The sequence below is a fragment of the Psammomys obesus genome, unplaced genomic scaffold (genome assembly GCF_907164565.1).
Source record: "Psammomys obesus unplaced genomic scaffold, mPsaObe1.curated_primary_1811, whole genome shotgun sequence".
Lineage (NCBI taxonomy): Eukaryota > Metazoa > Chordata > Mammalia > Rodentia > Muridae > Psammomys > Psammomys obesus.
In genome coordinates, this window is record NW_026596079.1 from 533123 (window position 1) to 556349 (window position 23227).

At 45.4% G+C, this 23227-nt stretch overlaps 1 protein-coding gene across 3 annotated transcripts in view; it reads left to right on the forward strand.

The window, feature by feature from the left end:
• Nucleotides 1-23227, forward strand: part of Arhgap39 (Rho GTPase activating protein 39) — a 93128-nt gene that overhangs the window by 36200 nt on the left and 33701 nt on the right. For all 3 annotated transcript variants that reach the window (XM_055626600.1, XM_055626602.1, XM_055626601.1), the window contains exons 2-3: nucleotides 10290-10456; nucleotides 22190-22609. In XM_055626600.1, coding sequence (XP_055482575.1) covers nucleotides 10371-10456; nucleotides 22190-22609 — 506 coding nt within the window. In that variant the 5' untranslated portion in view covers nucleotides 10290-10370. The remainder of the gene's footprint in view (nucleotides 1-10289; nucleotides 10457-22189; nucleotides 22610-23227) is intronic.

Sequence of the window (23227 nt, forward strand, 5' to 3'; positions counted from 1 at the left end):
GAGCCTATTCCTTCTATCAGGAAACAAGGGCTCTGGGTCCGCTGTCCACTATGAATTATCATTCTGAGGCCCAGATCTCCTGGTATCTTTTCAGTGTAGTCCTGCCTGGCAAGGTTGGCTGTCCTCTGACAATGAAGGGAAATTGGCAATGGTTGGTCCTTCAGCTGTGTCAACAGCGGGAAGTGGACTTTCTCAGGTTCATTAAGTAGCCAAGTCCTTGAACATGTCTCCCTGTATTGCATCAATGAATTTTTGATGGGAATCCGTTAGAACAGTTGGATAGTTCTAACAGGATGGCAGTAGTTTTTCCTACCTCACAGCAGTTGTGACAAGAGCAAAGAGCAGAGTCCATGTCAATGGCCTGAGGCAGGTACTTGGGTACCTTCCTAGCACAGCTCCACAGGGAGAAGAACCTGGGATAAGGAGCCATGCCAAGTGGGATGGAGGGGCCCCGAATAACACCTAAACAAGGAATGAGGTAGTCCCAAGAAAGCAAGTGAGAACGGGATGAGCATGAGGACCACTGCACTACTAATACAAATGAAATCATACCACTCTGTTGAAAATAGAATTTTAAGATCAACATAGAAGGCGTAAGCAGAATGTAAAACTGTACAGAAAAGAGCAGACAGTCCTGTAGAACCAACCTGTATCAGAGAAAATTCCAGCATCAGGAAAGTGAAGGCACACATTGGCTTATAAAACTAGAGTTTACATCTTCCTGTCTTCTTCTTTGTTAACATATGTGTGTGCATTCTGCTCTTTTCTGACTTTGTTTTGTGTGAGGATAGGTATACATGTACCACAGTGCACATGTGAAAGTCAGAGGACAGCTGGGTGTGGTGGTATAGGCCTTTAATCCTAGCACTCAGGGAGGCAGAGGCAAGTGGATCTCTGTAAGTTCAAGGCCAGCCTGGTCTACAGAGCAAGTCCAGGACAGCCAAGGCTACATAGAGAAATCCTGTCTCTAAAAAAAAAAAATAAAAATTCAGAGGACCATTCGTGCATTCATGGGAGGATTCAGAGGAGTAGGCCTTCTCTTTCTACCATGTGAGTTATGAGAGCTTGAACTCTGAACTCAAGTTCACTTGTCAAGCTTAGCATCAGGTACCTTTACCCAATGAGCTATCTCACAGGGCCCTGTTTTTGTTTTTGGAAGCCAGATCTTGCTAATTAGTCCAGGCTGATCTGGAATTATAATATTAATAATAAAAGGATATTGTCTACATTAAAACAACAACAACAACAACAAAACCCTATGGGCTATAGGGAAGGGTAGAATAGAAGATGGGACATCCACTAGGCAGAAAGAATTCTGGGATAGAGCCAGGCACAGGAGATTCACCCCGGGAAGGTGAGAGGAAGATAGACGTATGGTACCTTAACATAGATAATCAGCCACATAGCAAAATGTTAATTAGAATAAATGGGTTATTTTAGGTTGTGAGCTAGTCAGAGAAGAGCCTAGCTATATGGCCTAGGTGTTTGTAAATATATTTTGAGTCTCATGAGTCATTATTCTAGGACCTTGGGGCCAGGAGGGAAAAACCTTCACAACAATTAGCTTCATGGTCCTGTCCTCAGGCCAAACAGTGGCTGTGCAGGTGTCTGCCAGATGCAGTTCAGGATTAGTTAGTAATAACTGCCATTACAGTTATTGCTGTAGTTAGAAGTCCTTATACATGGCAATAAAGTGACTGTAGCCACTCTTGGTGCTTGGGTGTGGTATAAATTCCCTTTTCAGAAAAGTTGTAAGAGCTGGTCATAGAAAACATGGTGGGGGGTGGGGGGGAGGAAGAGACTAGACGAGAAGAGATGAAGAGAAGAGGTCCTAAAGCTAGATATGGTAATTTTATACCTATATTCCCAGCAAAGATTTAGGCAGAAGGATTCCTATGAGATCAAGACCAGCCTGGGCTAGAGAGTGAGTTCTTGGCTAGCCTGATCTGTGTAGAGTAAGACCCTTACTCAAAAACAAAAACAAAACCCAAAAAAGCATACAGCAAAAATAAGAAAGAAGCTAGTCATAGAGAACAGCTACAGAAGACTTTGAGAGCCATCATGCTTGATGCTTACTGAGCTGCTCTATGCTCAAGTGGGTTGCAGGCATAGAGCTTGGAGAATGAGGCATTGTGTGCCTAAAACACAGTTGTGCTTTCAGAATGTGGCCGTGAACCAGTTCTTTGTGCTGGACTTGGAAAGCTCCTTACAGATGGCCTTGGGAGTAGACCTCAGGCCTTCTGGAAATGCTGGCTAACCAAAGACATATTCATTCTAATTCTTCCTTGAAACTCACAGAAATGAACAAAAAGAATTAAAAACCAGGAACAAGATCTTTTCTACAGTGACTCTGAGAGCAGCCATAGACCAAAGAGGATGTTAGCCAGATGGGAACATGGAGCTGTAGTCAGTGTAGCCCTGTAAAGCCAGGCTGTTGTGGAGCAAGCATGATTTTTAGGGATGCTGTTTGTGAGCGAGCATTTGCTTAGTAGACTGGGGTCTGTGGTTCATCTGGAGCCGTGTTAAAGGCACATACACTGGAGCATGTGGGAAGGAGTGGGACTGAGGTACCTAGCTTCGTTTTTCCATAAGGGCCATACTCTCACAGAATAAAATGGGAAGGAGAGAAAAACAAGGTTGCAGCTGCTGTGGAGCTGCACAATGTTTTGTTTTGCTTTGTTTTTCTGACCAAGGCTGTTGTCCTAATGGATAGTCAGTAGCACACTGGGCCTGCTCAGGGGATTGTCAGTCCCTACTCCCAGTGGATGATTGGCTCACCTAAGATTGGCTTTTGTGGCCCATCTCCTTGTCTTAGTTGCTCAGAAATCTTCTGGAGGCCAAGCTAGAGAGATAGCTCAGTGGTCCAGAGTACTGTTCTTCTAGAGAATTCAGGTTTGATTCACAACTGTCCCAGAGAATCCAACATCCTCTATAGCCTCCAAGGCACCATGCTACATGTGGTGCACAGACGTACTTGTAGGGAAAACACCCATACACATGAATGAGAGAAAGAAAGAAACACTCTGGAGGCTTTCTTAGCTGAACTACCAGGGAAAAAACTTTTTGGTTGTCATTGAGGTATTGTTGTGTGGTAGATTTGTAGCCTCAAACTAACAGTGATACACACTCTGACCCAAACTGTGGCAAAACAGAGCCTCAAGATGCAAGTCGTGAGAACCTGCCACCTTTGCAGGCTGGATGAGCCTGTGGTTGCCCCTTTCCTGAGCTGCACTTTTGTCATGAGTGGCACAGTATACGCTAACACCAGGGGCTTACTTTTAGACAGAGACTGTAAGATTTGGTAGGAAATGGTTCTGGAACAGCATGTAGTTTGGGGCTGCCCTAGGTCAGTCCTGCTCCTTTCTTGTTTAGAGCCTCATAGAAGTTGGGGTGTGGTTCAGTGGTAGACTATTTGTTTAGCATATACAGGGTCTGGATTCCATCTCCAGGACTGCAAATAATAGTGATAAATATAATAATTCAGAGTCAGAGGGGTGCTCTTGTGTAGACACTAAGGCAAGGAGAAGGATAAAGGGAAAGAACACAGAAAAAGAAAAATCTTGAGTTAACCCAGGAAACAAAGGAATTTTACATGGAATCATCTCTGTATACAAAAAAAAAAAAAACAAAACAAAACAAAAAAAAATTCAAATATATAACAGAAAAAATGCTTAAACAATGTCAGTAGACAAAGTGAGCTGGCAGAGCTGAGGAGAGTAGATAGTAAACAGCAGGAGACCCCTCCATTAATAGCAGCAAGAGATAAGATAACTATTAGTCCCCTGGAGAGCAGGCTATTGGAAAAGCATGCTCTATGAGAAAAGTAGAGTTTGGGCAACAAAGCTGGGCAGAAGGGCCAGGACAGCAGAGATACTAGTTGATAGCCAGTGGTTCCTGTCCAGATGTGGAAAAGAAATATTCTCCACCAATGTAAGGGAAAAGGGAAGCAAGAGCTAGCTGGTGACGGAAGGTGTCTTGTTGCTGTTCTGTTACTGTGAAGAAACACCATGACCAGAGCAACTTAAGAAGCATTTAATTTTGGGCTTGCTTACAGTTTTAGAGGGTGAGTCCATCATAACAGGAAGCAGACAGGCATGCCACCAGAGCCATTGGAAGACTGAGGCAGGAAGATAGAGCGCAAGCCCAGACTTTGTCTCAACAAACAAAACAGAACTCTGGAAAACTGGCATTTATTATTCTGTATAATTCATGAATCAAAGGGAAAATGAAGATAAATCACAAAACTTTTTTTAAAAAAATTTATGTATATTGGTGTTTGTCTGTGTTATGTCTGTGTACCATGTGTGTGCCTGGTACACACGTAGGCCAGAAGAGTGTGCTGGATCTTCTGGAACTGTAGTTTCTCTGTTGTGAGCTGCCATGTGGGTGCTGGGAACTGCACCCAGGATGTCTGGAGGACTAACTCGTGCTCTTCACTGCTGAGCCATCTCTCCAGCCCCCAGAAAAAAATTTTTTGACTGGAATTAAAATATATCACATCCAAATTGGTAAGATGTTATGAGTCATGAAAGCTATTTAGAAGTTTTAACACTAACCTCCAAATTGGAGTGAATTTGTATTGAGACAGGGCAATGCAGTGCACGCTTTCTGTTTTAAGGCTATCCTCAAAGAGTTCCACCTGCCTCTGTCTCCCAGAGTGCTGGGATCACAAGTGCTCACCCTAATACCCACATTGGATTTTTATTCTAAGATTTCATTCATTCAGCCAGCCACCCACTCATTCATCCAGCCATCTATTATTATTTATTATTTGTTTGTTTATTTATCTATTTTTGAGGCAGATTCATGTGTGTGTGTGTGTGTGTGTGTGTGTGTGTGTGTATATGTGTGTGTGTGTATGTGTGTGTGTGTGTGTAGCTCTGACTGTCCTGGAACTTGTTCTGTAGACCAGGCTGGCCTTGAACTTAGAGATCCCAGTCTCTGCCTCCCAAGTGCTGGGAATAAATATGTATACCACATCTGATCTGCATTACCTGAGGAGGTCAGAAGAAGGGCATCAGAGACCCTTTGAGCCTCCATATAGATGATGTGAATTGAACCTAGGTCCTCTGTAAGGGCAGTCGTTGCGTTTAACCGTTGACCCATCTCTCTGGTGCCTTTTTAAGGCATAAATCATTAAACTATGTTTTGATATAAAGAAACTAGAAGGGGCTGGTCCTAGTGATTCACACTTGTAATCCCAGCGCTCTGGGAGACAGAGGCAGGTGCATCTCTGCGTTCGAGAGGCCAGCCTGGCCTACAAAGTGAGTCCGAACAGCCAAGGCTACACAGGAAAACCCTGTCTTGAAAAACAACAACAAAAGAAAAAAAGAAACTAAAGGGTCTGGAGAGATGGCTCAGCTGTTAGAGCACTGGCTGCTCTTGCAGAGGACCAGCCTGGGGTCACTTCCCAGCACTTACAAATCAGCTCACAACCGTCTGAAAATGTAGTTCCAGGGGACCCCAGTGCTTTCTTCTGGCCAAGTGATGCACTTGGCAAGACACTTAACACACATAAATAAAACTAAGATCTAAAAATGTTTTGTTTATTTAAGAAACTACATGAATGACAATAGCCAAGGGTGGTGGCCACGCCTTTAATCCCAGGACTAGGGAATCGGAGGCAGGCAGAGCTCCAGGACAACCTAAGATACATAAAAAGGAAATAAAGTTATATTAAAGCAAGAAAAAAAGTTTAAAACTTTTAAAAGTCAGTAAAATTGATCAATTTCTATGCAGATAGAGTAGGGAAAACCAGACAAACTGTTCTTTTCAATGTTGGTGCTGAGCAGTGGGTTATCACAGAGTGTGGATCACCACTTACCAAGCCAGGCCGACCACACATGGGTGACCCAGCTCAGAAGTGAGAGACAAGAAGAGCCTGGGCTTGCTGGCTTCCTCCGTGTTCAGAGGCAGAGCCCGTCTGAGAGCAGTAGGTAGACAGTGCTAGAGGACAGCAAGTACTCTCATCTGACCACTACACTCACACAGACATGTGCACCCAAACACACGTGCACACACGTGCATATAAAAAATGTTTTTAAAAATTCCTATAGCCAGGTGGTGGTGGTGGTGGCACATACCTTTAATCCTGGCACTCAGGAGGCAGAGGCAGGTGGGTCTCTGAGTTCAAGGCCAGCCTGGTCTATAAGAGTGAGTTCCAGGACAGCCAAGGCTATACAGAGAAACTATCTTGAAAAACAAAATGAAAGCTGGAATTCAATTGTTATCCAGAAATAATAATATCAATAAACAAAAATGTTTTACAAAATTCACTGTTGTTTTCTGATTCAAGAAGTAATATACAAGAGAATGTCTTCAACCCAGCACAAGGGATTGATAACCACCATCTGGTTTTAAAAGGGGGGGAGGGGTGGCACACACCTTTAATCCCAGCACTCTGGAGGCAGAGGCAGGCAGATCTTTGAGTTCAAGATCAGCCTGGTCTACAGAATGAGTTCTAGGACAGCCAGGTCTACACAGAGAAATCCTGTCTTAAAATAAAAAGGGTTTTTCTTGTAGCATAAGTTTACCTGGAACTCATAATCCTCCTCCTGCCCCTGCTTCCAAGGTGCTAAGTTTATAGGTATGTAACACCTGCCCAGTGGGCACTGACTTTCATTTCTGTATGTGTGCGTCCATGCCTCACCGCACATGTGGAGGTCAAAGGTCATGACTTGTTATTGCTTGCCTTCTGCCTTGGTTGACACAGTTTCTTGTTCACTGCGTGTGCCAGGCCAACTGGCCCTTGGGTTTGTATGAGTTGTCCTGTCTCTGCTTTCCCATCTTGCTGTAGGAGTGCTGGGATTTTCATATAATAGCCTGTGGTTTCTGGGAGAGCATTATTCATTAATGTAGGGTACCTCCATTTTTAAAAATTACATATTTTAAATTAGCTTGCAAAGTAGTGGATAAGGCCTTTTTATACATCCTTAGTTTCAGTTAACCGTCCCCTCATCCGTGCAGCCCTCTTCTATTCCCTACCCCTCTGCTTGTATTCATGCTTAGACCTCTCTATCCCCAGTATTTCTCCCATCTACTATAATATCACGTGTATTCTACACCATCCCCAGGCTTCTCCCCATTTCAAGAATGTGTGACGTATTTCTGAGCCTGGGCCACCATACTCAGTTCTAGCCTTTCTTCCACAAACTTCCTATTTCTCTATCCCACAGTGCACCACATTTTCATGATCCATTAGTGAACCAGTATCTAGGCTGGTTCTGCTTTCTAGACTGTGGCTCGAGTGGCAGTGAACACGGGCTTGCAAGTATCTCTGTAGTAGGAATTAGGCTTTTGGGTTTGTTCCCAGGTATGATGTAACTGGGTCATATGGTAGTTGTATTTTTAGCTTTTTGAGAAACCTCCACAGTGATTTTCAAGGTGGCTACACAACGTTAAATTCTTACCAGTGGTGGATAAGCTTTCTTCTTTTCCCACATTCTCACCCGCATTTGTTGTCACTTGTTTTCTTGAGGACACTGATTCTGACTGAGGTCAGATAATAATCTCAGAATATTACTAATTTGCATTTCCATGATGGCTAAGGATGTTGAACACTTGTAAAAAAAAAAAACAAAACTGTTAACTAACAATTTGTATTTCTAGGGCTGAAGAGATGGCTCAGAGTATTTGCTTATTTTCCAGAAGACCCGAATTTGATTCCTAACAGCCATGCCAGTTGGCTTCAACCCTCTGTAACTCCATCTTCAGGAGATACAACTCCTCTGTGCTCCAGAAGTGCCTACACTCACATGCACATGTACTTGCTCGCTCTCTCTCTCTCTCTCTCTCGAACACACACACCTAAAATTTAAAATAATAAAATAAATATTTTTAGAAACTATCTGCACTCTTCTATTTAGACAGCTCTTGTCTATGTATATATCTTGAAGTGTTTCTCTACTTTTTCCTCTAGCAGTTTCAGGTCTTATGTTGACATCACTGATGTGTTTAGAGTTGATTTTTATGTGGGATGAAAGGAAGATCTAGTTTCATTCTTCTACATGCATCTATACAGTTTTCTCAGCACTATTTGTTGAAGATACTTTTTCCTTTATATGTACTTCGATATCCTCATCAAAAATTGATGGCTACAGTTTCATGGCCTTATATCTAGGTCTTTAATGCTATTCCATTGATCTATTTATGGGTCTGTTTTTGTGTTAACACCATGCTGTTTTTATTACTATAGCTCTACTATAATTTGAAATTATGGTGATCTTCCAGCAATATCCTTTTGTTTGGTATTGCTTTGGCTATCTGAATTCTTTTGTTAGGTATATCACATAAAAAATTAACCAGACCTTTAAAGAAAAACTAATACCCTAATACCTCTGGTTCTCAAATTAGTTCATAAGCTAGGAAGGCAGGCTATGCTCACCACTACACAACCAAGACCACACCAGTCTATAAAACAGAAAAAGGAAAAAATGGAATATAACCAAACTCTTTATAAAGCTAGCATCACCAGATAAAGACACAATATCAACATGACTAATACAAGAAAATTATAGACCAATTCCCTGGTAAGCAGAGATGTCAATATTCTCAACAAAAAAATTTACAAACTGAATTCAAGAACTGTGGGGAGCTGAGAAAGCCCTGATGGATAAAATGAATGTGTATTGACATGGGCATAGCCATGTAAGGATCATTGCTTCCTTGGGTCAGACTTGGAATGGGAAAGCTTACCTCTGGTCCAAGTATGAGTGTAAATTTGTTAGGTGATATACCCTTTTTTTTTTTTTTTTTTTAGATTTCTAGTTTAGTAGAATATATGTTTTTAAGGAATGACCTAATGATTTTCAGAATTACATTGTTCTTTGTTGTAATGGCTCCCCCCCACCCCCATGCTTGGATTACAGGCGTGTGCCGCCTTTTCTGATTTACCTGGTGATTTGAACCTCTTCAGATTTGCCCTTAAATTAGCAGTTAATACGTTTGGATTATCCCCATTTTGGAGGAGGGCTTCATTCTAATACCATATAGGAACTGGTAGAGGGTAAGAAGACAGAGCCCTAGTGATACTCTGTCCCCTGGCTGTGTGCTGGTGGGGGTGGTAGTGGGGGAGATACACAGAAAGGTGAAGGCAAGAACCTGCCTGCAGCTCTGTGAGCTTCCCTAATCAGCACTGTGTAAGTAGTGCCTTGGCTGGAGACAGTGTGCGACCCCTGGTTCTCTCCTGGCACTAGCTGGCAGAGCCTGTTGGGTCTGATTGCAGTAGCAACAACTGCTTTTGCCCTTCATTGAAGGAAATCCTAATATATACATGGGTTCACTCTCACCACTGCAGAATTGGTGTTCACCTGGAGTGTCCCTCCCATGTCTGTTGTGACAGTGCCGCTGGCATTGTCACAGTGGCCTCTGAGAACGATTGCAGCTCCGTTCTAAGGGTGCCTTGGGTCAAGTAGATGCATGTGCTTCTCCTGTAGAGAGTTCTACGATCCACCACCAGGAATGGGTGACCTCTCCAGACCCAGCAGGAGGCTGTGAGTGCTCTCTTCCTTGCCCTGTGAGCACTGCTAAGTTTGTTGGGTGCTTTATTCCATATGCTCGTAATGAGCCCTTACCTGAAGAAGGAAATGGAGCTGTTTCTGCAGCTGTTCTCTACTTTCTGCCGTATCGTCTATGCTTCTTTATCGTTTTATCTGTGGGATTTTTTTTTTTTTGTATGTTTAGTGTTCCTGTTTTCAGATTCTCTGGTTTTTCTTTCTGCCTTCACAGTTATAACGTGGATTGCTTTATATCTTGGATGAGTATAGGGTTCTATATCCACCTGTGTTCTAATCAGTACGGTCTATCTGTGAGCAAGCCTGTTCGTTGTCGCAGGAAAAATGTGTGTGCCTTGCATGTGATTTTCACTCTGCATGGTACCATACCCTGTGTTTTATGCATATCATGTTCAACTTCAGGTCCACAGTAGCTTCCTGCGTGTGGCACCCTGAGCAGGGGCCCAGGTGTCATGTATAGTGAGGCCTGGGTAGTCTACCGCGTCCTCTGGCCTTGCAGCTCTTGAAGCTCATGTGCACCTGCCTGGCCCAGGTGGACTCCCAACAGCGGCCATTAGCCTGCGGATCCTCCTCTGCGTAAAAGAAGCTGACTGGGCACTAAGAGCACTTCCCTGGGAGTGGCCTCCCTGGGAGTTTTGAGGCATGGGGATTGCTTTCCATTTGATCAGCTGCCTGGCAGTGAGAGCAAGATGGACTGCAATTCCATGTTTGTGGTGTGGGCTGTTGCTTGCTACCTGAATTTTCCATCAGTGCTTAGCCACTTTCTTTTCTCCCTAGTATGGCCTCTTCCTGTCTGATGCTGGAGGAGGCAACCTGATGGTCCTCTGACAACTGATCACCTCAGCACTAAGGAAGCAGATGGCAATGTCACAGACACAGGATTATGACTGTAGAAGCCACCATGTCGATGAGCAGGAGGCCAGGATCCCAGGCTCGAGTACCAGGTAAGGAGGCAGCGTCCACTGCTGGAGAATTGTCCAGGCCCTGGGGAAATGGGGGGGCACAGCCCCCCGCAGGAGAGCCCATGTGGCTCCAGCGCTCTTGGCTCACCCCTACTAATTCTCCCAGTCACGTGACGTGGCTGCCCGCTTGCACATGTGTTCTCAGGCCTCAGCGTGGCCGGTCCTGCGTCCATCTCTGTAGGCCAGTGTTCTCGGCACGGCCCCTCCTTGCAGTGACACCTGCACACTTGATAGAGGCCAGTTCATTCCCCTCAGGAATGCTGTTTGGACTGGACATGGGAACCGGGCCCAATTCCTCAGTCATTCTAGGCATCAATACATACAGATACCAGTAATCATAGCTCGTTGTTTTTATTTTTCTAATTTTCAGCTTTTTATCTGGAAATAATTCCACACTTTAAAAAAAAAAAAAAGAAAAGAAAGAAAGACAAAGAAAAGTTGTAAGAACAGTCCCAGAAATGTCCGTGTGTTCTTGGTATGGGTTAGCATCGGTCACCCCATCCTTTTCTGAGTCACTTTTGGACAGGTCACATGTGTTCTGCCATAGGCCTTTAATGCTTGAGTCTGTGTCTGTCAGGTGTCTCACATAACCAGGGCACGCAACACTGATCAGAGCTGATGTTGACACAAGGTTTTGATCTCCTCGGCATCCCTGAACCATAGTGCCAACAAATTTCCTGTTGTATTTTTTTCCCCTATTTTATTTATAGCTCTTTCTACACCTGTGTAGTATAGACTCCTCAGGCAATCCTGCCTGCCTCTGCCTCCTGACTCTCCTTAGCCTTTTCTAATCTAAGTGATTTCCACAGCCTTTCATGACTTCTGTACCCTTAACCAATATAAAAGTAATCCTTGTGCTCAGCTGGTTAGAGTACTTACTTAACAAATACAAAACCCTAGATTCACTCTCCCGTACTGCATAAAATGAGCCTGGTGGTACAGGGACATAACTCCAGGACTAGGGAAGCAGAGCACTGGAGGGCCACAAGTTTGTGGTTATCCTCAGCCAGCTTGGGATACAGGAGGCGCTGCCTCCGAACCCTAAAACAGTGGAGCAGTGAAGAGCACTGGCTGTTCTTCCAGAGGATGAGAGTCTATTCCTAAAACCCGCATGGCCGCCCACAACCATCTATAACTCTAGTTCCGGGGATGTAAAACCGTCACCTGGGCTCTGCAGGCACTGCACACACACGGTGCACAGGCATATTGAAACAAAATACCCGTAGACATAAAGAATGAAATGAAGAAACAGCAACAACAAAACCAGGGCTCGTATGAATACCCAATAGGCTGCCGCCTCTTAAAGCACTGAGGCAAATGCTTGCTGAGAGGCCCGGGTCGCTGTGCAGCTTAGATTGTAAGTCCCTGACAATAGACCAAACTGACATCTTACATATGTCACAGTCCATTTTAAGACCTTTTTGTTTCTTTTACTCAGTTTTCCAATGCCAGGTGTTGCTGCTGTTGTTGTTTGTTTGTCCTGTGCTCTGAGTGAAATGCAGGGCCTCATGGGTGCTAAGCAAGTGCTCTACTGCTGAGTCACATCTGGCGTCCGTGGATTGCCGATCAATCTGGAGTTTGTTCTTGGGTATGGCGTGAAGTGTTGACCTGACTTTTGGACTTCAGTTTCTTGGATCCAGTGATCCAATTTCTTTTTTCTTTTTTTTACTGTTTGAAACAGTGTTTCTCTGTGTAGTCCTGGCTATCCTTCTTCTCACTCTGAAGACCAGGATGGTCTTGAATGTAGAGATCCCTGCCTCTGCCTCCCAAGTGCTGGGATTAAAAGTGTGCACCACTATAGCTGACTATGAGCCAATTTTTTGGTACCTTATTAAAGACTGCTTTCCCTTTTCCAAGCTTTCACAGCCTCTGGTCATGTCCTGGAGGTTCTGAGGCACCGAGGGCACGTTAGCCAACCCATGTGCTTCCATTGACTTCTTTGTTTGGTTTTTGAAACAGATTTAGTGTAGCCCTGGTTGGCCTTGAACTCACAGACATCCACCTGCCTATACCTCCTGAGAGCTAGGATTAAAAGTGTGTCGCAGCATTGACTTCTGTCACATGCCGACTGCACCTGATGATGTTGGCTGTTCTGTGCCCAGGCCTTCTGCACCTGGTCCCAGCCGTGGACTCTTCCTCTCATGGAAGAGTTAGTAATGAAGCATCCCACCCATGTCCTCACAGCAGTGTCCCAAGATGCCCTGGTGCACATAGTGCACAGAGGGCCCTACAGGGAAGCAGTGCCACTGAGTAGCCTAGACCTGGGCCATGGCAGTACGGACATGCTCACGCCCCACGAGGGCTCCTGGTGGCCTCAGTTGTCTGTGTGTCCAGTTTGCCTATGGAGACAGATGTTTTTTGGGGCGCTCATTATTGATTGCTTCTCAGCACGGCAGCCCTGCTCTAGCCAGCATGGATTTAGTGTCTGTCTTCATCTACTTGAAGAAACTGAGCTTGCCTCAGTCTACACTGCTGGAGATTTCTTCTGTTAGGTAGGCTGTTGGCTATTCTGCTGTGCAGGCTGCTGCTTGTTGTGGAGAGCAGTGCCTGCTGGAGGTACCGTAGAGCTCACCTTCTTCTGCACTTGCGCTTCCACACAGCTTGTGTTACTTTGAGTGGGCTTCTGGAAGATAGGTTAGGTATTGCGTCGCTTTTTCCCTGGAGTTTTGTGTACTTGAAGAAACCCTCATCTGCTTCAAGGCTGTTCTTTGAAGGTTTTGAGGTTTTTTACATTCGTCATTAATCTGTGTGGATCTGTATGTTTTTTTCACTGACAGCCGGCCCTCTTGGCCCTCTTGGCTGGAGTCTTGCCTCACTAATCTGTGACACCTCCCATCTCTCCAGCCTGCAGATTTGTGAGGGACGGCAAAGACCCTCTCTCCATTCATCTACCTGCCCCAGCCCCAACCTTCACGTATCCCATAAAAATGTGTTCTGTTGGGGTTTTAGCTGGAAGTACACTGACATGCAATTCTTTAGGGAGTGCTACCAGCTGGGGTAACCCAAGCCTCACAGTAACTATAGCCTCTTCTGTGCCACATGAAGTCACGCTCTGTCCTGACTGCCTAGCTCACTGTGGGGTTTGGTGTTTTAGATTTTTGCTTGTTTGTTTGTTGTAGGTTGTTTTTTGTTTGTTTTTGAGACATTTTCATTACACAACTCCGGTTGCCCTGGAATTTGCAGTTCTCCTGCCTAAGGAATGCTTGGATAACAGGCATATTCCACCACACCCAGCTTGCAGCTAGAGTTGGGACTGTTGGCCTGCATAGTAGCTACATACACATTGCTATTGAACTAAATTCCATCTTTATTATCCATACTTTAATCATCTTTTTATTATGAATTATGAATTCATCCTATGTTATGGGTTCAAGTTTCTTATCATATATCTACTTTGCAAGTGTGTTCTCCCATTCTGTGGTTTTGTTTTCACTTTGTTAGTTGCATTGTCTATCTTTGGCACAAAAATTTTAACTTTGAAGTTCAGCTTATCTGTTGCTTCTCACAGCTCAGACTTTGATGTGATGTTTAAGAACCCACTGCTGATTCAAAAATCATGAAAGTTTACCCCTATCTTCTAAGCATTTTGTAATTTTAGCTCTTATGTTGACATCTTTGATCTGTCTAGAGCTAATTTTTATGTCTGGCTTAAAGTGTAAACTGGCCTCATTCTTCTGTGTGTGGGTTATCTGTCATAGCCAAGCCATTCAGTGTCTGTGACGCCCTCACTGTTAGCGTCTGGAGAGCGGGAACATGCCTTTTCCTGCTGCAAACTCCACTTTATGTGTACTTGATGCTCATTATGTTCATTGGGAGATGCTTGTTTGGACAAATGGTTGCTGTGAGCTTTTCTAGGGACAAGAACAGAGGATAGAACCAGAGTACTCTCAACTAAGAACCTGGGCTACTGAGAAGGGGCCTTAGGAGTGATTGCCATCTTTATCATTCCTCCTTAGACACCGTCACAATCACCAGTTAAACCTAGCTGGCTGTATCTCCAGTCAGTAGGAGGCTGCTAAACCCTGGTACCTCCCTGTTTCTTATGGCTTTGAGTCCTAGCTGGCTGGGAAGCACTGTGAGCAGTTCACAGACAGCTGGCAAACCTATTTAACTTGCCATGGCATGTCTGCTGCACACGGACTCCAACTCTGTGAGCAAGCTGGGCTTTCCTTAATTCATGGTGCTCTCCCTCCACCTGCCAAACCTGCCCGTAAGACATACACATATATGTTGGCCACTTGCTGGGTCCCTCCTTTCTTCAGAGTCCACATGGTCCATGGGGCTTTTGAGACTGGTTCTCCTTTTCTCTGAAGCACCCGCTGTGGACATGTTTAGGTCCCACCCACGCCTGGCTTTGGATGTCAGTTCCTGGGCTCCCAGCCCTCATCCACCTTTTATTTTCTGAGTATCTTGATTGAATGTTGCCCCCCAGGAGATGCCAGGAATGTTCCTAAAGGGCTGGGTTTCTGCCCACATGCACAGGAGTGCACTGCAAGGGGAATAAAACCCCATTCTTTGTTGAGAGAGGATTATTGAATTGCATTGATTTGAAAGGGCCTTTTAAACAAAACCAAGACTTACAATTGTTTCTTTTAGGGATTAAGAGATTGTTCTGTGCTTAATAACTTCCTTTTGTCAGGAAAATTCTTTGGAGACCACCATAGCTTTGTTTTGGTGAAAATCTAATATAGGTTAGGGAGAAGGTTGGTGAGAAGAGATTGCCTAGAGGAATGAGGTACCCTGATGCCTTGTAGGCAACTACCTTCCATATCATCACTGTGGAAGGACTATTCCTGACACTGTGGGACAACTTGCACCTCTTATGTTTGTCCTCAGCCATTGCCAGTGTATCCCAGTTCTGCCCCTGGATCTACACGGCCCTCCTTATAACCACTCAGGTCAGAAATCTTGTTTCTCCTTCCCTGCCCCTCTCACATGTCAACTTCTCTACTGTACCAGCTCCATTCATTTATCTGTGTTACCCTGTTGCCATAGACAATTACCTTCAAGGCCCTACCTCAGGAGCTCTGTGGAATCCCCTGTGTGCATTTGTCTTCATGTCTGTGCTTGGTTTTCCTTCTCAATGTTCTGTCTGCAAATCTGTCTTTGTCGAAGCTCCAGCCAAGTTCTGAAGTGTCTGTTGACCAGAATTGTCACTGCTAAGTATGGTTCCTGCTGACTCAAGCACAGAGTATGAGCAATGGAGGATGCTCTTTCTGCCATGACCATGTTGTTGTGTCCAACTGAAATACACTTGCCTGGTGTGTGCTTCAGATTGAAGAAGATAATGTGAGCAGCTGGGTCTAGGAATTGAATGCTCTTTGCTGGGAGTTCACTCTGAAGTCAGTCCAGCCATGAAGAGTTCTAAGATTAAGATGACTCATTTGCCAGTCCTACAAGTTCTTCCAGCTTCAGTCAGAGAATAGCCTGGGCAGCAAGTGCAGGAGAACAGAGGGAACCTGCCATCTGATGCTGGTAGCTTAAGGTACAGCTTATCTGCACTCATTGTCAAGGCCACAGTAGCATGTGTACTGTGCACGACCACTACTCCTGCCCCAGTCTTTGGTAGAAGATGCAGTTGCTAGTAATGGGGAACTTGGAGTGGCTTCAAAGTCCACAGGAAATACTTGTGTATTGCTGGCATTGTTAGTAGCTTTGGAAGCCTCAGTTTCCAGTTGGGGCTCATGTTATGTCAGGTTAGGACCTTCCGAGTGATGACCACATGTGAGGTGAACAGGGAGTGAATGCAGTCTATCTCTAGGGCAGAGAGAAGTGAATGGCCTGTAGCTGGGAAGTCTGCAGAGGGTCTTGGCCCTAAGGTAGGGTATGCATATATTCCTCCTGGTGTTTGGGTATGTCTCACCCTCAGATTTATCATGAGCTCTTTATCATATCATCTGTCTCTCCCACTGTCCAAGACTCTTAAATGAGCCAAGCGTTGACTGAGCGTCCAGTGTGCAGCTATCTCAGGGGCCACCGTGAGAGAAGAAACATCAATGAGCCTGAGTTGTTCTGGGTCTCTGCCAAAAGCTACAGAGGTGACCAGCGTAAGCCCATGAGGGGAATTGCCATAGCTCTGCATTTGCAGCTACAGGATACCCTCATCCTGTCCCCCAAAACTTCAGTACCCAGCTACCACCTTGGTTGGGGTTGTCAAGAGATTGGGGGTGGGGTGCTGAGCTCAAATGATACCCATCCGTGTTGGAGGTGCTCTTTTATGGGTCCCCGCTGCCCTGTGTCCATGTGCCTGACCTGGAGAACTCAGGGCGAACAGCATTGCTCAGCTGTGAGATGAGGCAGTGCGCCCTCTCTACATAAGCCCATATACGACACCAACTTAACGTTTTTAAATATTCATTTATGTGTGCGCAGACTGTCTGTGTGTGCTCCTGCACGCCAGAAGAGGGCATCAGAGCCCTTTTTATAGATAGTCCTGAACCACCATGTGGTTTCTGGAAATTAAACTTGGGACCACTGGAGGAGCAGACAGTACTCTTAACCACTGAGCTGTCTCACCAGCCCTAAACTTAACATTTTAAAGCATGAAAACAGCATTCTAAAAACAAACAAAAACCCCTTTAGATTGACCTGATATTTGCAAAGGTAGGGCAGAGGGGTCTGTGGTCACAGACTCTGAGCCACATCATCACTTCTGTCACAGTGTTTACCAGAATGCCACCTCCCCTAATGCTCCTTGTGTCTCAAGAACCCACATGACATATTTGTTGTTCCCCTTGGATACACTGAACAGTGACAGTTTTGAGGACTAGCCAGAACCCTTTGTTTTGCCTCAGTATTTTTCTGTGGATAGCTGGAGTCACATTTGTTTGGGGAGAAAGACCTTACCATGTCAAGCATACAAGCTTTCAGCATGTATACACGTGAGTATTCCCACAAGTGCATATGGTGGCCAGAGGCAGACACAGGTTTCCTGCTCCACCTATTGCTCTCTGTCTTATCCTAGTGATCAGTATTTGGACACTTGATACTATTGTTTATAGTACTGTTTGGGGAAGTTATGGACCTTTAGAAACTAGTCTTAATGGAGTTCCTATATGTCATTGGGGGCCAGCTTTACGGTTTATATCCTCATTCCACTTCCTGCTGCCTTTCTGCTTCCTATGTGCTAGTGTGATTATCCAGCTCTTGCTCCTGCGGCCATGGCCTGCCTTTCCAGTATGATGGGCTTAGTCCCTCTAGAACCATAAGCCAAAATAAACCCTTTTCTTGTATAAGTTGCTTTTGGTCATGGTATCTTATCACAGCAACAGAAAAATAATATAGATAGGCTCTCTCAGTGAACCTGGATTGCCAGTCAGCAATCCCCAGTGATCTCCTTTTCTCCACCCTCACACAGCACGGGGCGTACAGTTGCAGGTATGGCCATACCTGGCTTTTAAATGTGCGCTGGAGTCTTAACTCAAGTCCTCCTCTTCCTTTTGCAGTAAACACTTCTACCCACTGAACCATGTCCCAGGCCTGAACCTCCACTTTCTGATATCAGTGGTTCCTCAGTGTTCCCTGAGGAGCCTAGCACCTCCATGGATGACAGATACACACAGACCCTCTGGGTCAAGGCCCTTCTGCCTAGAAAGGTCCCATCTTCCTCTATAACTGGTTTGTGCCATATATGTTGTCACACACCTCAGGCTTGTACGTTGTGTGGTATGTATCAGAGAGCATGTCATAGGAGCTACCTTGTTTATACTACAGGTGGGCAGTGTGAGGCTTCTGGAAAGCGGCATCCAGACTAGGTCTCTGGGAACTCTGCTTTCACCCTTTGAGAAGCGCTTCTTTGGTAGGAGTCTGGCCTCACACTAGGCTGTTTCCCTCGAGAATAAAATCAGACTTGTCTGCTCCTGACCAGTCCAGGGGTTAACATTACTAGATTCCTGTGACCCCTTCATCTGGATGTAGGCCAGTTTCACCTGACAAGTTGCCAAACATTCTTCCTCCTCCCACTCCCCATGCCCAGCCTGGCAGCAGCTGGTGAGTTTTCTGCTTCAGCTGGTGGCTGCTAAATGATGCTTAGACCCTCCTGGTCTGCTGTCAAGTTAGTTGGTGTACACTGTGCAGGGCATGTGCAGCTGAGACATGCCCTGCCCCCAGGTTGTCTGGCCTCACTGTAGCTTGTACATCAGGAGCCTCAGTGGGAGCAACTGTCCTCTCACATCCAGCTCTTTGTGTTGGCAGCTGTGAAGACTTCTGCTTTTTCCCAGGACCCTTCTACTGTGTACTGTGTGCTGTGTGCTCTGACTGGGTCACCTGGGGTCACAACTTCTCCTTACTGTTAGCTCGGGAACTGATAATGGTTCCAGTGTCCTGTTGTCCCAGTTACCATCCCCTGCAGCAGAACAATGGCACCAGGACTTTGGCACACCAGGGTTCCAGAACCATTTGATGGTGGCTCCCCCTGTGGCGTGAGTGACACCTTTCATGATTTAGTTTTACATTTTCCTAAGTTCCATGTCCCTGGCCATGACAAGTACCTTTTACCTGGAGACTTCAGTACTTCAGTTTGTGGTGCTTTTTAATCTTCTAGAAAGGTCAGCCCCTGTTTAAGTGTATTTATATCCGCTCATTCCCTCCTCTTCTAGATGCTGTGATGGCATATTAGTTCCTGGCCACCCACCCTTCTCCCTGCTGCTGCCATTTCCTGTGACGACTTTGCTCTGAGTCAGTTCTTTATGAATTTGCACTTTGTTCTAGTTTATTTCTGTTGAAAAAAAAAACCAAAAAACCCTGATAGAATGCAACTTAGGCCCATGCCTTTAATCACACTCAGAATGTAGAGACAGGTCTAAAATCCATAAGGAATTAAAACTAGGTTAAGAATAGCCAAGAGCTAGGGCTAGCAGGGTGGCTTAGTAGGTAAAGGTGCCCGCTGCTAAGCCTGGCCACCTGAGTTTGATCACAGGAACCCACATAACGGAAGAAAAGAATCAACTCCTATAAGTTGTCCTCTGACTTCCAAACACACCCAAATAATCTCTCTCTCTCTAAGTAAGTGAATGTGATTTAAAAAGAATAGTTAGCTAGCTTCGGAGATGCACACCTGTTATGCCAGCTGTTTCGAATGTTGAAGCAAGAAAACTATGAATTTAAGGCTAGGTTGGACTTCATAGTGAGTCTCTTTTTGAAAGGGGGTGATAGATATTGAGGGATAGCCCAGGGGTAGAATAAATACCAGCTTACGACATGCGAAACACTGGGTCCTTCTCTCACACTGGAATAAAAAAAGGATAAGGAAGAATTATGACCAAAGCACAACTGAAGGAAAGAATGCCAGTGAATTTAATGACAATTTTTTACAATATTGTTGATTTTACTAAGATTCCTAATAAAGGCCCATGCTGAGCCAGAGGTGAGATCAAAAGAAATGGTCACTTGTAAACCTAACCTGGCAGAGCTTCTCTTCTCATCATGGAAGAAATGATACTGTTTCACAAATATCACAAAGGAAACAATCAGTCCAGGCCAATCCAAGACTTCAGGATAAATGGCAACATTATGAAACCTTGATAAGTCAAATTATAAGAGATTATGCTTAACTTGCAAGTAGACTAGATTTCTTAAACGATAAAGAAATAGGAGAAACTATGAGGGAATGATTTATAAATCCAGCTCATTAAGATTAAAACTGTTTTCTTCAAAAGAGAATAAAAAGACAAGTCACAAAGTAGATCCTTGTGACACATCGTTGAGAGAGTGTCTATCTAGAACAAGTGTTAAAACAAAGCCCATGAGGATCAGTAAGGGAAAACAATTATCCTCATTGTGGGCTTTTCAGGAAGTTGGGAAAAGTGACTGCATTAGTAATTACAAGAAATTAAAACCACATATGTGGAAATCTTTGTTCCATTTGCTGTATTTCACATGTTTGAAGTTGTTCCTTATAAGACCTGAAAAAAAGACCTGATCATTTTAAAAGGAAGACAGAAGGAGTGAGCTGGTGTCTGGCTCTGGTGGTAAAGTGAGGACCTGAGTTCAGATCCTCTCCACCCATGTCAAAGCTGGTGCCGCAGCGTGTGCTTATAAACAGCACTGTCTGTCGAAGATGAGTGGATTCTCCAGGGCTCACTGGACGGTCTAGCTCAAACCGCAAACTCAAGGTTCAGTGATATACCGTATCTCAAATAAGCTGGAGACGAGATTGAGGAAAGCATCCCAGTGTAACCGTGCAGTGTAAACGTGCACCTTCGCATGTATACACACGCACACGCGCACACGCACACGCACACGCACACACACACACACACACACACACACAGTGGAGACAGGAGGGTGGCAAAGCTGCACCAGTTCACTATTCCTGTACAGCCTCTTTAAAGTTTTCTTATTTTTAAGTTACGTGTTTGTATGTTGTGCCTGCATGTATGTATATACCCCGTGGAGGTCAGAAGAGGGAGTCTGATCCTGTGGAACTGGAGTTGCAGACAGTCGTGAGCTGCCATGTGGCTGTTGGGGAACAAAGCAGGGCCCTCTGCAAGAGCAGCAAGTGCTCTTGACTACTGAGCCAGCTCTCCAGCCACCTCTTTCCTTTTTTCTTTTCTGTCTGGCAATTCCCTATAGAACTATATAAATACAAACATATATGTAGCATTTGTAAACAAGGCTGTATTTATTATAGACTTACTATTGTGGATTATTATTCTATATTTGTTATGGGCTGTGGCAGGCCTTCCCTGACACTCACTTTATGTTTGCATTAAACATTTACAGAGCTGGGGGCAGTGGCACACATCTACAATCCCAGCACTCGGGGAGGCAGAGGCAGGCGAATCGAGTTTGAGGCCGGCCTGGTCTACAAAGCGAATCCAGGACAGTCAAAGCTACATGGAGAAATCTTGTCTTGAAAAACAAACAAACAAAAAAAGTTGTTGTTGTTTTCAGAGCCGAGCATGGTGTTTCATGTCTGTAATCACTTGACTCTAACCACTTGAGACGCTTAGGCAGAAGGATCACAAGTTTAGAGGCCATATTCTGGGCTATAGAATCAGACCTATATCAAAGAGGCTAGGGAGGCCTTGCCCAGAAAACCACAGTTCCCTGTCAGTGTGCCACACAGTTCCAACACAAGTGCAGTTGCTTTGTGGAAACATGACCCTGGCATCTTTTTTTAATTATTGAAATATTATTTATTTCATTTTATTCACTTTTTATTTCGGCTGTAGCCTCCTCCCTCCTCTCCTCCTGGTCCTGCCCTCCCTCCTTGACCACTGCATCTTTAAAACTTTAAATTTGGGGGGCGGGAGAGATGGTTCAGTGGTTAAGAATGAGTGATGCTTGTCTAGAATTTGGTTCCCAGCCCTGTTTAGTGGTGTACCAGACTTTAATTCCAGCTCCACGAGAGCCTTCTGCCCTCTTCTGGACTGTTGGAGCACTGAACACAAGCACATACAGGCGCATAAATGAGAATAAACCTTAAATGAACGAAAACGTGGAAGCAGTCTTTAAACATTTTCACCCTGACATCAGAATACTCGTATTTGATAACATGGCCTTGTACAGAGTGATTTACATCTTTATAAATAAAAAGGATTGCAGGGCTGCAGGCTGAGGACCAGGCAGGGACAGTAGTTTGTGGTCCTGCTGCCCCGAGGGTCCCTAGGAAATAACACCAGATGCAGGAGCATAGCAGTTGGTGGAAGACCCTGTTCAGTCCGTGAGGTGAGAGCCAGTGTCTTGTTTGGTTGATGTCCTTGTCTCCTACAGGTTGGAGTGGGTGGAGATCATCGAACCACGCACACGCGAACGTATGTATGCCAACCTGGTCACCGGAGAGTGCGTGTGGGACCCTCCAGCCGGCGTGCGCATCAAGCGCACCAGCGAGGACCAGTGGTGGGAGCTCTTTGACCCCAATACATCACGCTTCTACTACTACAGCGCTGCGTCGCAGCGTACCGTGTGGCATCGCCCGCAGAACTGTGACATCATCCCACTGGCCAAACTGCAGACGCTGAAGCAAAACACTGAGTCTCCGCGCGCCTCTTCTGACAGCAGCCCGGGGAGGGGCAGCCGAGATGGTAGCACCGGCTCCTCCCTGGAGCCAGAGTTGGAGGACAGGGCGCAGGAGCTGCCAGTTCGCAGCGGGCGGGCGACAACCTTGGTCACTTCAAAGGAGGAGAGTAGCAGGTGAGGAGGCAGGTGGGCCTGGGGCGGGGGTGCTGTGAAGATGGTGGGGCCCAGGGGGCAGGGAGGACTGCATGTGGCTTGCCAGAGTGTTAGCCGTCCAGTTTAAGGCTTTGCTGGCCAGGGTTATTAGGCAGGCCAGCCGCCTCCTCTTTAGGTTATTGATAGTGTCATTAATCATCTTCGGAAGTGAACAAAGCCGTGGAGGAAGGAAAGGTCAAGTGAGGCCAGGTGTGGTGTTCACACCTGTTACCCTAGCACCTGCGAGGTGGAAGCAGTGGAGCTCAGGAGTTTTGAGGCCAGCCCATGTTAAATGAGACCCTGACTCAAAACACAAGAGGGAGGGAGGGACTAAGAAGAAAAACTAGACACTTGGGCCCCTGCTGTCCTTTTCTGTCCAAGCTGTTGCTGTACCATCAGAGAGGATGTTTCTGCTAATTAGTTGTGTCTTTGGGCACTGATTAACTTGTGGAGAATGAACAGGCCACCTCTGATTCTTGCAGCATGAGGGACAGAGGGGCTGCCCTTTCTTTGCTAGCGCCCATTTAGAGCCAGGGAGGACCATGATGTAGGTGGCACTGCTTATGTCTGAGCCAAACTGATTGTCCTGGATGCCCCAGG